The sequence below is a fragment of the Sphaerodactylus townsendi genome, linkage group LG04, assembly GCF_021028975.2.
Source record: "Sphaerodactylus townsendi isolate TG3544 linkage group LG04, MPM_Stown_v2.3, whole genome shotgun sequence".
In the NCBI taxonomy this organism is placed as follows: domain Eukaryota; kingdom Metazoa; phylum Chordata; class Lepidosauria; order Squamata; family Sphaerodactylidae; genus Sphaerodactylus; species Sphaerodactylus townsendi.
In genome coordinates this window covers 109,856,100-109,871,596 of record NC_059428.1, presented here as the reverse complement: position 1 = coordinate 109,871,596, position 15,497 = coordinate 109,856,100, and the positions used below count along the sequence as shown (strand labels likewise).

The following is a 15,497-nucleotide window of genomic DNA, read 5'->3' as shown; positions in this document are numbered from 1 at the left end:
TACTTCCACATTGGCATGCTCTTTTCTTTGTCTTAGTGCAAAAGGACAGATGGGAAAATATAGTAGATATCATGAGAGGGGAAAAATGCGTATCCATTACCCACATTGTGTCTAGTTGTTGTGGAACATCTACCAAACAAATACCACTGACAGTGTGATAATTCTGAACATTTGCCTAGCACACACTCAGCTTTTTGTTAAAAGTCACGCTCTGTAATGTTTCTCTCTTTCCTCCTTTGTAGCCAAAAGCAGGCGGCAGTGTAAACCGTATAAGCCAAAAAAAATAATCAAAATGGAAGGAAAGATTGTGGTATATACTTCATGCAATAATGGGAGTAGTTCAGTCATTTCAAAAGATGGAGAACTCTACATGTTTGGAAAGGATGCTATTTATTCTGACAACACAAGTAAGTTGAAACTTGAAGTGTGTTAAAACAAGTAGGATTGGCAATTTGATCAGGATAGTAAGGTTGGCATAAAGGTTAGGTCAAGGATGTTGAACTAATTTGTTACGAGGGCCAGGCCCTGGGGGCGGGGGAGGGGTAGCTACCTTGACTGGCCCCAGAATGGTGTGGGGAGAGGGGCAGGTGCCCAGATTGGTGAGCCCGCAGCAGGGTGAGGTGGCTGCCTTGAGAGGCCTTAATAGGCCTTCAGGCCAGTGGAAACAATCCTCCCCTGCTCCTGACCTGCCATGGTGAGTGGGAGGGTTTGCTCAGCTGGCTCGCAGGCCTAATAAGCCCCCTCAGGGGGCCACTGCACATGTCTGACACCCCAGGGTTAGGTGATCTAATGGCTGGACTAAGACCTAATTTTAAAATCTTAATTCAGTCATGAAGTTCATTGCTTGACCTTAAATCAATCAGTCTTCCAGTTTAATGTAACTTTTGGGTTTCTTTTGAGGCTAAAATGGAATAGGGAGAACTACATTTACTGCCATAATTCCTCCAAGGAAGGGATGGGTATGTAATTGCTTTGCAGTTATTTTACACCTAAATGGCCACTTGAAATTTCTCTCTTAGAGGAATGGAGGCTAACCATCTGTGGTACACTATGAAGTCGTTCTCTGATTATGTTTGTGTAGCTACGTGCTTTTGAGGTCTGTCTTCTGCTTGGTAACAGAAACCCCAGTTTACCTTTTTGTTTGGAAACCAAAAATGAAGGTTTCATCAATATGCTGATGACATGGAAATCTATTTTTCCTTTTCAATGAAGTCAGTTAAGTCTGTGGGTGTTCTACATGGTTGTTTGAAGATGCTAATAGCCTGGATGAGGGCAGCAAATTGAAACTTGGTTCAGATAAGATGGAGGTGCTTTCAATTAGTACTGTGGCCAGACAGTATGTCTCCTCCCCTAAAAGACTGGATTGTCCTACTGGGCACATATTACATTTGTGTCTGCAGATGGAGGTGCAATTCTCCTCCATGGCACATATTGCCAGTTGCAGCCCTTCCTTGAGATGGATAATCTGCCCACAGTTGTCCATGCTTTGATTGCATCAAGGTTGGTTACATTATCATGTCCTTGCTGGACTTGGAAACTTCAGTCAGTAAAAACACTGCAACAAAAGCTGCTTGCTGGTGTAAATTACGGGGAACATTCTGATGGATCTGTGCCCTGGTTTCCTATCTGCTTTTGGGCTCAACCTCAAGTGCCTGTAAAGCCCTAAACAATATGGTATCTAAAGAATCTCTTGCTATCGCATGACCTGGCTTCTTGGTTAAAAACAGTTAGGAAAGTGTGTGTCTCCACTTTCAGAAATAAAGATTAGTGACTGCTGGTTCTAGGGTGCTCTGTTCTGTGACACCCCTCCCCTGCACCATTTTTCCTGGTCCCCAGCTTGTTGAACTTCAAGTACGAGGTGAAAGCATACTTATTTCCCAGGCGTTCTGCCTTTCATGTGTATTTGCATTCTCAGACCTTGTTTATCTCTTATTTTTATCTCTGTTATCTTTCCTTTTATCTTTGTATCATTTTAATGATAAAATGATTCTGCAGATTCTTGTATTGCTTGATGTATAATTCTAGATGGATATAAATGTTTAATATATATTATCACAATATGCCAGATTTCTGGACAGATGCTTACCATTCCTTTGTGTATTGTCTCACAGGTTTAGTAACTGATTTGAAAGGCCATTTTGCAACTCAGGTAGCCATGGGCAAAGCTCACACTTGTGTGCTAATGAAGAATGGAGAAGTGTGGACATTTGGAGTGAATAACAAAGGACAATGTGGACGAGACACTGGTTCCATGAGCCAGGGAGGGAAAGGTCAGTTCCTTTGTGGTAGAGTCCTTCTTTTGTATTTCTATAGCTTGCCTTTCGTGGAACTTAATTATCAAGGACAATTTTATCCATTCCTTTCACCCATGTCTTCCATTTCACTTTTTTTGTGCTTTTATAGGGGATTTTTTCCATTCATGTCCTCATTTTCGAACGCACGCAAATACGCATGCACGCAAATACACGCACACACAGAGCTGAAGATGTTAATGTTCTGAATGTCCTTCCGTCTTTCCTGCTTTAAGTGTAGCTCTTCCCTTTCTTTGAATATCATAGTCCAAATAGGTCAACTTTGGTCTCATACCCTTGTTACATTGTAAAGGTGAGCACCTGGATTGCTCAGCTGTTTATTAAAATTCTTGCCTTAGCTTTTCATGGTCCATCTATTATAGTGTCAATGAGTTCTTATTTGACATCCTAGCTGGCCACTGTTCCCAGTCTTCTGTTCCCCAGTTCAGTTGCTACCTGATCCTGCTGTTTTGTGTAAACTTTTCAGTTTCCTGCCTCATTCTTTTCTGCAGTTTTTCTTTCCACACTAAAACCTTGTTAAAGGGAACTATATAAGCCTTACATTCCCTTAGTCAGCTGTTGCTTATGATCATCCCCCCTCCCTCAAGGACATAGTCCTTCTTGGTCCAAGCCTATGCTTTCTTGAGTGTGCTTCACTGCTGAGGAATACTCTGCCAGTGGACGTAAGAAAAGACTGTTCATTGCTGATCTTTAAAAGAGGAGTGAGGCTGTGTTTGGTAGTGCTTGCCAGTTATGGTTTTGGATAGGCGGTGGGAGAATTGGAGCATGTGGTCCAGGATGGGGGGTTTAGGCTGGATTAAGTTCGTATTACTGTTAGGAATTTTGTTGTGCGTTTGTTCATTGTTATGGAGTACTCTTTTGTGAGCTGCCTTGAATCTTCCTCGAGAAAGGCAGGTTACAGATTTTTAAACATCAATGATACAAGTGTTTTAAATATTTAGATGAGTTTCATCCTGTGTGTGTAAAGTCACAGCTGCCTTATCGTGACCCTGTAGGGTTTTCAAGGCAAGTGACGACAGAGGTGGTTTGCCGTTGCCATCCTCTTTGTAGCAACCCTGGTATTCCTTGGTGGTTTCCCACCCCACCCAGAGCTAACCCTGCTTAGCTTCTAGTATCTGATGAAATCAGGTCATCCTGAGCCATCCAAGTCAGGGTGAATTCATCCTAGATGAGTCCATTTATTGAGAGCCCCAAGAGCCTATAGAGTGGTGTCAGAATTAATCAAATTCTGCATCAGATCTTTTGTCAATGTAAGTAGCCACCTGACTTTTATATAGCAATTTTCTGCCTGTCAGGCAGTTACAGGTTTATTGCTTTCCAAACTTAGATCCACTGTATGAATCTCGTAACGCTGTGCTGGTTTATAGAATCTGGCCTGGATTGTTTCTGGTTCTCTCCTAGCCTTTGGAGTTGAGAACATGGCAACAGCAATGGACGAAGATTTAGAAGAGGAACTTGATGACAAAGATGAGAAGTCTATGATGTGTCCACCAGGCATGCATAAGTGGAAGCTGGAGCAGTGCATGGTGTGCACTGTTTGTGGGGACTGCACTGGTTACGGAGCAAGTTGTGTTAGCAGTGGACGTCCTGACAGAGTCCCTGGAGGGTAAGCAGAAATCATTCATACTTTGCCTTGGAAACACTGTAGAAAAGCTTTTATGGAATACAGCTGACCTGTGCTGTCACAGTTACTATAGTGGGGCTGCCTGCAAGTTTGATCATTCCTTGGCAGAAAGTATACCCCATAATTGCTTAAAAGCATTGTTTGGAAGACTCCTGATACATCATTGCTATAGTTAAATGGGTCTGACCAGTGCCTGGTTGGGGAAGCTTTCTATTGTACCTTCAGGTCCCGGGTGGAAGGTAGGTGGGATCTATATGTTGAATTTAGTTAATTATGGACAAGCCCAGTAATGTGTGTGAGTGCAGTTTATAGAAACTTCCCAAGAAATAAATGTAAAAGGAAAAACTTACATTTATTCAAGTATCTTCAGTTCACAGCTTTGTTTGAGGTAAGAGGTAGATTGAAAGAAACCCTAATCTGAGAAATTACTTTCCCTAGGACAAGTCATAGACGGAGAGCCACAATCAGGACCAAGGTCCAAGAATTATGTAGGCTCCACTGGTTGAGAGTCCTATGATTAGTAGATACCGAATGCTTACGTGCTCATTGGGTAGGATGAAAAATGGCAGGTCTTTAGTGGCAGTGTGTAGTGAGTTTCTGGAGTAAACTTTTCAAGAACACACTTCAGTTATTTGGTAACATGACAGGGAATCTTATGGATGTTTATACTTGTAGGGAATCTTTTTAAAAAATACTTCTACTTTTCAAAACTTAGCTATTTGGGGGAAAAGATCCTTTGTTGGAGGAAGTAATTACTTGTCTTCTCAGAAGCAACGATAACTATGGCTTGATGGTTTGTAAACAACTTAACAATGAGAATGAAATACAGGAGAGTGTAGCTTTGTGGGTGGATGTCAAATCTTTAGTATTTCTCTTTTTAAAAAGATCATACTGGAAGACAGACTCACATTTCAAAATCATCTTTCATGTATGCTTCAGTATAAACTACAAGGAAATCTGGTTTTGTGTTATATTCTGATGTTCTTGAAATTCTGATGGGGGTAGAGAGTGTCTAACATCTAAATTTGTTTCAGGTGGGGATGTGAAAAGATAGTCAAGAGTGGCGTTACTAATTGTATACATAGCTTGCAATAAGTATACTGTGGTGTGGCCATTTTAGTCTATTGTTGCAAACAAAACAGGAGTCCAGTGGCACTTAAAGACCAACAGCATGAGCTTTCATGAGACAGAAGTGATTTCTGGTACAGTAAAAGAAAGAAACCTCTTTACCTTGGTCTTCTAGAAAGGTTTCTATAGAAAGTATGACATATTTTTCACAAAATTTGACATGTAGTTATGATGAAATAAGATGCTTATGATTCTGACCTTAGAAAAATTCCATGAATCAGAGTTGTGAATATCTATATTTTTCTAATCCCCCCCCCCCCCCAAGAATCTGTGGATGTGGCTCTGGAGAGTCTGGCTGTGCTGTGTGTGGGTGTTGCAAGGCCTGCGCTAGAGAACTAGACGGCCAGGAGGCAAGGCAGAGAGGAATCCTGGATGCTGTGAAAGAGATGATACCGCTGGACCTTCTGCTAGGTAAGTGATTGAAAACTGGAATCTGTGAAACCGTCTGGGAAAGGTTTCACTTCCACTGTTTCCTGATAACTTGATTATCAGGCTCTTTCTAGAGCTGGCTCGGTGCTGATGTTAAAACCAGTCCTCTTTGTCAACCATAGTTCCTGATAGTAGCTCAGAGGACTTTCCGCACAGGCTTAATTGGGGATTAAATTGACTCCAAACCAACTTACAACTGCCAAAACTTAAAATTTTGCTTGCTTTTCAAGAATATGGTTCAGAATCTCCTTTTATCTCCTTCATGTATTTTGCCCAGTCTTGTGCTTCAGTTATTAAAAAACAAAAAAAGATTAAAAAGGGAAAAGATAAGAAAAGGAGAGAAAGACTAATTAGGAAAAAAACAAAGAAAAAGGGGGGAGGGGAGCAGTAATTCACACTGTTGATTCAATTTTTTTCAGAACTGGTGGGTCTGAATCCAGACTTCTGCAGTCCACCTGCCAAATTTTAAGATCCCCAGTATGTGGGAAGGCAAAAGCTAAGAAAATCTTGCTCTCTAGCCAGCAGAATATCTCTTATCAGCCATGTGTTGTCTGGGAGCACTCGTGGGCTCAATCAGAGTAAAATCCCATTCCACCAGAAGTCTGTTTTGTGCTTCAATGACATTGCTGTTGATGATGGTGACTTAATTTTATTAATAAAATAGTCACATAATTAATGATTTTATGGCAAACCAGTGCCTTCCTAATTCTGTGTGTGTATGAGATAGAGCAGTCATGCAGACTTTGTGACTAGAAGAAAAACAATATTTTTACTCTATTTTTATTTATTTTTACTTTTTATTTTAATTTTACATTTATTTTTCACTCAGAACTCAAGATGTGACTTTCACAGACAATAGAGAATAGTAAAGACCTCACATTTTAAATTTTCAGTTACATTCTTTTCGAGACAAATGACTGGTAGTGTCTTTTGTTCAGTTCTTCCATTTGAAAGTGTTTTAGAAATCATATACAGGTGCATTTTTGTGTAAACGCCTGTTTGAGCTATAACAGTATGTAGATGTGTTGACCATTGTTGCCTCTGAACTGATACAGCTGTCCCTGTGCCTGGAGTTAATATTGAAGAACACCTCCAGTTACGTCAAGAAGAAAAACGACAGCGGGTGAACAGGAGACACAGGTTGGAAGAAGGGAGAGGTAAGCAAGATCTATTTTTAATGCTTCCTAAAAAATCAGCCTTGATGAATCAATAGTATTCTGAGAAATTTAGAGAGACTAACAAGTTAGCAAATAAATTGTGAAAAATAAATTGTGAAAATGAATTTTATGTGAACAATGTTGCTTTGTTGTTGTTTTCTTGGTGTTGCTTTCTTGGTGTTTGGGGGACTTGTTTTTTCCTGAAGTATAATTTGGTGTTTAACTCTTCCAAGATGAAAATGCATTCCAGTCAAGAGTGAACAATCCACTCCCAAGTGTTGATGAATTTTCAAAATAGGATAACTCTGAATGGTATACAGAAACCTGCAGACAGGAGCAATTGGTTTTTGTAGTGAGGTAATCATCTCAAGTCTGTGTTCAGCTCAAGATAGTATCATAACCACACCTTCTAGCTGGAGGCCACCTTTGAATTTTTTCTGCTGAAGTATTGCAACATTTAAGCCTATTAGAGAATGTCCAAGGAGGAATGAACTTTTCCCGCTGGCCTATGTGTTTCCATGTTTAATGTCTGAAGAATAAGAGTTGGGCTTTTTACCCTGCTTTTCTCTATCTTTAAGCAGTCTCAAAGCCACTTACAATCACCTTCCCTTTCCCTGTCCACAACAGACACCTTATGAGGTAGGTGGGGCTTGAGAGAGTTTGAAGAGTAGCTGTGAGTAGCTGAAGGTCACCCAGCAGGCTTCATGTGTAGGAGTTGGGAATCCAGATGTTATGAACTACAATTGACCATGCTGGCAGGGGCTGATGGGAATTGTAGTCCATAGCATCTGGAGTGCCAAAGGTTCGCCACCACGGACCTAAAGGCATTGCTGGCATGACTTGTTCAGCCATTTGTATTGTCTGCCTCATAATTCTTGAGGCCTGTATGATGAGTTCTGATTCTTAACAAGCAGAGTTGTGGTGCCACAGATGCATTTGACTTGCAAAAAGTGAGCTGTTCAAAGTGCAGGAAGTGAATGGGTTTGTCAGATGAAAAGAGAACTTGGAGCAGAGCACACCCCTGCATTACAGTAAAGAAGCCTGCCAAAAGGCTTTATGTATCCTCAAAGGATTTCCCTTCTCGGCAAAGACATGAATGTCGCTTGTTAAGGTTGAGCATAAAATCTTTTAAATATCTTGGAACCATATCAGGGTATAGATACCAGAGTACAAAATTGATGCCGAGTATTTTAGGCGAATGCGGGCAGTTGTGTTTCCCCTTTAAATGTTAAGAGGGGTGAGTGGGAGAGACTGGAACCTATTTCTGTGTATTTTTAAGATAAAATGTGCTTGTGTGGAAATCACAGGTATATTTTATATTATCTGTACAAGTACATATAAGTTTACCCTCTGGTCTAATGTATTGCAAGACTCTGGCTTCCAAGGACCAGCACTTCTTATCTGTAGAGATCAGAAATCAATTTATATGAAACTGGGTGGACCGGAATTTAATATTACTCTTCATGCACTAAGTAGGTGCTTAGCATTCCCGGATTTTTTTTAATAAACTTCAAATTATTATGAGTGAACTAAATCCAGTGACTTCATTTTAAAGTTTCTGGTTAAAGAAATCATTTTCATTTGTCTATGTCTAATACAATTTCATTCAACACTGAATGTGTGTTTGGCTGAAGAAACTGAAACTAGTGGTATAGCTGACAATATTCCTTAGTCCAGGTAGTCTAAGTGAAGCTTTTGAACTGATAGTTTTTGCCTTTCTAGTGTTCCCTTTTCTTTCTGAAAATATTGGGCAAAAACTTTCCTTTCTGACAATATTGGTAAAAACATCAAATGAGAATAATTTTTCTTTCTTTTAAAAAAAAGTTGGATAGCCTTTGAATTATTCAGATGGTAGTTATGTCCATTGAAACTTCACTCTTCACTCAATCAGTAATGTGAACAAAGTCTACAAATGGGGCTGTGATACAGATAGTTCCCCAATATCCACAAGTATGTCAAGGCATAGAATAACTCATGTCATCAGGGCAGTAAAAGCTTCTCTGAGCTAATTAAAAAACCCACAGTCAGCTGCCAGTATTCAGTAATATCTGGCTTTGATAGATCTTCAGAGGCTTGTGTGTATGTGGTATTTTCAGTGAACGTAAGATTTGTTTCATAGAAAGTAGTTTGTACAATTCAGCTCAGACCATTTTCCAATTTGCTCAGAAAAACTTATCCTGAGTTGATGACATGAGTTATAGTATGCCTTGACCAACTTGTGGATGTGCCTCTGATTGAAAGAGATAGAAATATACTTCATATCTGTGTCACAGCTCCATTTGTAGACTTGTTCACATTACTGATTGAGTAAAGGCTGCAGTTATTCAGTCCTATTGACTACCGTCCATTGTATGAGCATTTGCTATATTTCTGGCTTCAGGTTCACAACCCCCCACCTTTCTATTCTCTATGTACTTTTCCAGTCCCAGGACTTCTTCCCTTCTGCTGAGAGGGATCTTCTTCCAGTGAAAGCACCTTTCATGTGATGGAAGAAGACTCCTCAGTAGAAATTAGTTCTCAGATAGAAGTGTTTTTTACTTTAAAAAAATTAAATATGTAAACATTTATTTGGTTTTCACATTCTCTTCTTTGCCTTGTATCAAGGAAAGGGATTAGTCATGTCTGTGACTTTGCAGGGTGTGGGATATTGAGCTGTAAATATTTCTATTCTAAGGAATATTTTATTAGACACAAAGATAGTTTATTCTCAGTTGTAGATAAAACACTCTTACACAAATGATTTCATTATATTCCTCATCTCCTATTTCCGTGTTGTTCAAGTCTGCTACATTAAGCTTGGGTACAAACCCTATGCAGTTTGCCCAAAATGTGTGTGTGTAGTACTTTTAGCCCAAGTGGTTCTTTAGTTCTATTAACAAATAAGTTTAAAATTTTTGAATCATCTGGAAGCACTGTAGTTCAGATGTTTATATGTAGGTTTGAGAATCTTGTGAGTGATAACTTTTAAAATTAGGTGAGAGATTATACGTATGGGATCCACATTAATCCAGCATGCAGATGTCATCTGATCGGCTGCAGTCCCACCACATGTAGGCACTTGTATCATCTGCATATCATCTGCTATGGAACAGCCTCCTGAGAGGTGTGAGATCCCCTATTCGTATAGCTAGATTCAAGTCCAGTGGAACTTTAGAGACCTGACAACATTTTCAGGGTATAAACCTTAAAGAGTCAAAGCTATCTTCGTCGGCTATCAAATAAAGGAACCTTTGACTCTTGAAAGTTTATACTGCAAAAATTTTATTGATCTCTAAGGTGCTAGTGGACTCAAATCTAGCTGCAGTTATTCTACTGCAGAATAACGCAGCTACCCTCTGAAGTGATCCCCTATTATTATGGCGTTCAGTAAGGGCTTAGTTATTTAGGGCGACTATGATGGTTCTTGAAAGGCTGAATTGTTGAATTCTCAGGTTTTTTTACGGGAATTTGTTTTATCCTGTGTGAGCTTTTAGATTTGTTTTTTTAATTGTGATTGTTATTTGCTTTGTGTTCCAATTCCAGTGCAAAGAATGGAATTACAAATATTTTAAATAAATATCTAGCTTGATACAGAATGGCTTTTGCTAAGAAAGTATACTGATAAGGGCAATCACATTGGAGTGCCAGTTACCATCATACTTTTATTGTTGTGTAATTGTGTCAGATAATTAATATGTGCTTGGATTACAATTAAATTTTAGTGCCTTATCTAAAACTGTGAAATACTTGCTACTGAATATTGCATCTCAGGCGATTAGAATATTGTTTAATAATATTGCATCATTTTTCATGCGTTTAATTTTTTTTTGTTGAACGTGCTGTTTCCATTTTGTGAGCTTTCCTATGCATGTGCAAAACATTTTCTCCTCAGGCCCCCTTGTATTTCCTGGTCCTATTTTTATGAACCACCGAGAACAGGCTCTAGCCAGAGTAAGACCCCATCCTCCACAGCTAAAGCATAAACAGGACAAGAGCAAAGGTATTTGGTCTTCCTTATTGACTGGGGTTGACTTACACCTATCCTTAAAGTTATTTTTCCCATCCACTGGGTATTATTAGAGAAGTGCGCAACATTAACTGTTTCTTTCTGCTAAACTTCTGTAGCCTGAGGAGAAAGAAAACACATTTTCACTGTTGAGCTGTCTGAACTGTAAGAATGTGTAAAATTTGCATCTTAAAAAAATTCAATTTTCTTTAATGCATGTCATTGTTTTTCATTGCTTTTTATTTTCTTAATAGTAAAACAAGTAAAAGTCAGGACATATTATCCTTTCCAGTGTTATAAGTGGCTAGAAGTTAAAGTATCAGGTTTCCCTTATTTGTGGTTGTTTGGAATTCTGAATCTCAGAACCACCAATAAAGTCCTCACTGAATGGGAACTCCAGAAGTTAAGCTGACACATTAGAATTCAGGGCCAGTTCTTGACCCCAGGGGAATTTTGCATGCCAAAAGGAGATGTAATAGCTGACCTTCATTCTGCAATCCAAGGTAGGAATAAAAGGAAGGGACACTAGTCTGGAAAAACAGAAGAAACTGACCATCTCTTGTGGCTTCTTCTTTCCCAGACTGTACAAAAATATAACAGGTGTGCCTTCGTTTCGTTCCTGTCTTGTAATGTAGGATGTTGTTCAGTTGTTAAATCTCCTTTTGCCATGTAAAATTCCCCTGTGTTCAAGAACTGGCCCTCAATTGCAATCTGTTGGCTGAGCTTTAAAAATATATATTTCAATATTTTTTCACAGAATAGAAACATAATACAGGAAAAAGAAAGGAGAGAAGAAAAAAAGGATCTATATTAATAACTAATTGAACAATTGAAAGTATAATAAAGAGAAAGGAAAAAGTGAATTTGACACAGAAATTTGGCAGTCCCTTCATACTAATATACTTCTTAAAATATACATTGATTTATGCTTTTGTACATTAAAATCATATTAGTAAAACATAAACTCAACACTAATTTACATGCTATAATATTTAAAGTATGCCTTCCACTTGCTTTCAGTTCATATTCTGGACTTCTGTTCAGTTACTTTTGCCATACAAATAGTATTCTCTCATTGTAACTTCTCAGTTCTCTTAAGTAGGAACTCATTCAAATTTCTATGTAGATGCATCAATTACACTTACTACAATTAGTAAATACATTCATATTGAAATTATACACGTTGGAGAGGTATACATTAATTTGTACTCTTACACATCAAAATCAGTTTAGTCAGATATAAACTCATGCTTAAACAACACCAAACACCATTCTAAATAATATAAAGGAGAGAGAAAAAGAAGAAAAAGGCTTAGTACATTGGCAGTTCTTTCAGACTATCATACTCATGTAATTAGTTCATATTGAGATTACCGTATATACTCGCAGATAAGTCGACCCGCGTATAAGTCGAGGCATCTAATTTTACCACAAAAAACTGGTAAAACTTATTGACTCGCGTATAAGTCGAGGGTGGGAAATGCAACAGCTACTGGTAAATTTCAAAAATAAAAAATAGATACCAATAAAATTACATTAATTGAGGCATCAGTTGGTTAAACTTCACCCCACCTTCCCTTCCACTGCTGTGTGCTTCCTCACTCCTTTTTCCCCTCGTTCTGTTCCTTCTCCTCCTTGGGCCTCTCTATTCCTGACTCTTTCAACTCTTTCCCGCTCTCTCGCGTTCCTCCTCAACAACCACGCTGCCCGGTTCCTCTCCCAGCTTCCGTCCCTATATGCCCCTCCCAACTCCCCCGAGCCTGCCCTCCTCCTCTCAGTCTCGGTTTCACCATTTCAAAGGAAGTAGAATGGGGGGGGGGGAAAGAGGAATCCAAAAAGATTCTGGCAGGAAGGTGCAAGCTTCCAAGCTTTGCTGTATTTGGCAGTACCAGAATAATGCAAAGAACTTCTGAACCAGAATAATGCAAAGAACTTCTGTGAATTCCTTCCCCTCTGAGCTGCAACTGAGCTCTTCTCTTCCCCCCCCCCCACAAGCGGCTTCTGCAGCCGAACAAAGAGCAACCAGGCGCCCCGCCTCCAGCCTCTGCCGAGGCCAGGAGAAAGCTGTGGGGATTCCCTCTTCGCTCTCCCGGACTTCCCGGGAGAGGATGGCCCAGCACAAGCGGCTTCTGCAGCCGCACAAAGAGCAACCCGGCGCCCCGCCCCGAGCCTCTGCCGAGGCCAGGAGAAAGCTGTGGGGATTCCCTCTTCGCTCTCCCAGACTTCCCGGGAGAGGATGGCCCAGCACAAGCGGCTTCTGCAGCCGAACAAAAAACAACCCGGCGCCCCGCCCCCAGCCTCTCCCGAGGCCAGGAGAAAGCTGTGGGGATTCCCTCTTCGCTCTCCCGGACTTCCTGGGAGAGGATGGCCCAGCACAAGTGGCTTCTGCAGCCGCACAAAGAGCAACCCGGCGCCCCGCCCCCAGCCTCTGCTGAGGCCATCCCCCTTCTTCCTCCTGGGAAGCCCTGCACCCAAACAAGCAGCAACAAGTGGCACCATCTTGGAATTGCAGGTACCGATAAGTGTTGACCCGCGTATAAGTTGAGGGGGCATTTTTCAGCCCAGGAAAAGGACTGGAAAACTCAACTTATACGCGAGTATATACGGTATATGTCATTATCTATGTGACATTTTTAGCATTTCAGTGTAGATTAATATCCAAATTTTATATCTTCTAACATAACAAAAATATAACAGATTTCTTAATGCATTTCCAGCATAGACTCCAGTGTTCTTTATCCTTTTCCTTTTCCTTTTCCATCTTCTAGGCAAATGATCTTTAAAATATCTGGGAGGTTTTTTCTCTGGAGACTGGAATTCTCTGGAGACTGGAGTTCTTGAATTTTCAGGAGTCCATTCATTTTCTTGCAGTTTTCTTGGTGTCTGTCCTTTTATAATTTCTGGTGGCTTTTCTCTAAAGCCAATCCTGGAGTCCACAAAAAAATCTTTATCTGTAAGATGTGTTGCCAGTTGTTTTGCTTGAAGTACAGTTTGTAATAATTATATTCCCTGTAGATAGAAGCGTTTCTAAGACAAGTAACATTTTCCAAGTGGATTCTACTTCTTCTTTCAAGGGAATTTCTCATAGAAAGTAGACTACTTTTCTTCAGGAGTGTTTTCAGAAGATCTTGAAAAATTAGTCTTCCTTTCTACTAATGATTCTCTGTAGGTCTGCTCAATATCAAGAACTTCGCCAACTGGGTTATATTTTTGTAGACTCTCAACAAATTCTTTTTCCAGATCTTATTCCATCTTGTGTTTCTTGAATCTTTAATTATAGTCATATCGAAGCCAGCTCCTATTTGAAATACTGATTGTTTAATCTCCTCTTTTAAACTTTTAAGATCTTCTTTCATATTAATCTCTGATTGACTTATCTGGTGAGAGATTGAAAGAAGCTGTTTGATCATCTCTGCTGAGCTTGTGGACATCTTTAAGAATAGAAAGATTCAAATCAGATTTTTTTTCTCAAATCCACAAGGTGTCAGCAACACATCAGAATGTTTCCCAATAATTCACATGTAACATTCCAGGAAATGGTTGTTTATTTAAGAAAGTGAGGTATGAGTTAAGAGTGTTTCTGTTCTCACTGGTTTCTGGCCCAGTAACAGTCTTGCTACAATGGTATTAAGCTATTCCCAGCTGAAAATCTTTAAACAAATCTCAGTCCAAGCCTAACCCAGCATACCTGCAGGATTTTTTTGCTTTTACAGAAAGGTATCTCAAATGCTTATAAATTTCTCTACGATCTCCTCATCACCACCACTCACTGTTCAAAGAGATTACACGTATCTGTTAGCTGAACTTTTGGAGTTGCTCATTGAATGCGGGTAACATTCAGATCAACAGTTAAATGTACCGAGGGGAGTGAAATATCCTCCCACTGACCTGTGATTTATTATCACATGCCAATAGTACCTTTTTGTTGTCTTATTTCTCCTGGGTAATCCCTGAGCAAAAGAATAAATGTGCACAAATCTGACAAAAACATGGCAAAGGATGATTCAAGATGAAATTGCTGAGTTATTCATCTAGGTCCGAACTGGATCTTCTCACCCATTAGAGGTTTTTAATTAGCTTAACAAAAGGGATCATCAAATGCTACTGGTAAATAATCACATAGAACCATCACTGAACCCTTGCATTTCATGACCTTTTTGATCTAGCCTTTTGTGCGCGCGTGTGTGTGTGCCATCAAGTTGCAGCCAACCTACGGCTCCCCCATAGAGTTTTCAAGGCTAGAGTCTTAACAGAAGTGGTTTGCCATTGCCTTTCTCTGCATAGAGATCCCTGAATTCTCTGATAGTCTCCCATCCAAGTACTAACCAGGGCTTTCCTTCTGAGATCTGATGAGATTAGAAATCTTTTATTGTAGCATCTTTATTGTAAGGTATTACAGCTCTCCACTTCTTGAATGTTCTGCAGTCTAAATAAGGGGCCCAGGTGTTGAACTAAAGGTTTGCTTTGAGGGTTGGTACTCTCAGGTAGTTATCAATCAGCCAGTACTGACCTTTGAGGAGGAGGAGGAGGGAGGAGTTTGGATTTATTCCCACCTTTCTCTAAGGAGACTCAAAGGGACTTACAATCTCCTTTCCCTTCCCCCCCCCCACCCCCAACAGACACCCTGTGAGGTGGATGGGGCTGAGAGAGCTCCGAAGAACTGTGACTCGCCCAAGGTCACACAACTGGCTTGTGTTGGAGTGCACGGGCTAATCTGAATTCCCCAGATAAGTCTCCACAGCTCAAATGGCAGAGCGGGGAATCAAACCCGGCTCTCCAGATTCGAGTGCTCCTGCTCTTAACTACTACCACAGCTGCTCCACAAGCTGTCTCTAACATTGGTACTCAGCCTCAGATGCAGA

General features: G+C 40.1%; 1 protein-coding gene across 15 annotated transcripts in view; it reads left to right on the top strand.

Moving 5' to 3' along the window:
- The window catches only part of MYCBP2 (MYC binding protein 2), a 187,214-nt gene that overhangs the window by 52,129 nt on the left and 119,588 nt on the right, over positions 1-15,497 (top strand). For 14 of the 15 annotated variants that reach the window (XM_048493684.1, XM_048493683.1, XM_048493685.1 and 11 more), the window contains exons 13-18: positions 243-407; positions 2,112-2,270; positions 3,714-3,918; positions 5,330-5,475; positions 6,549-6,650; positions 10,522-10,629. In XM_048493684.1, coding sequence (XP_048349641.1) covers positions 243-407; positions 2,112-2,270; positions 3,714-3,918; positions 5,330-5,475; positions 6,549-6,650; positions 10,522-10,629 — 885 coding nt within the window. The remainder of the gene's footprint in view (positions 1-242; positions 408-2,111; positions 2,271-3,713; positions 3,919-5,329; positions 5,476-6,548; positions 6,651-10,521; positions 10,630-15,497) is intronic. The other variant, XM_048493690.1, reaches the window with a different exon arrangement.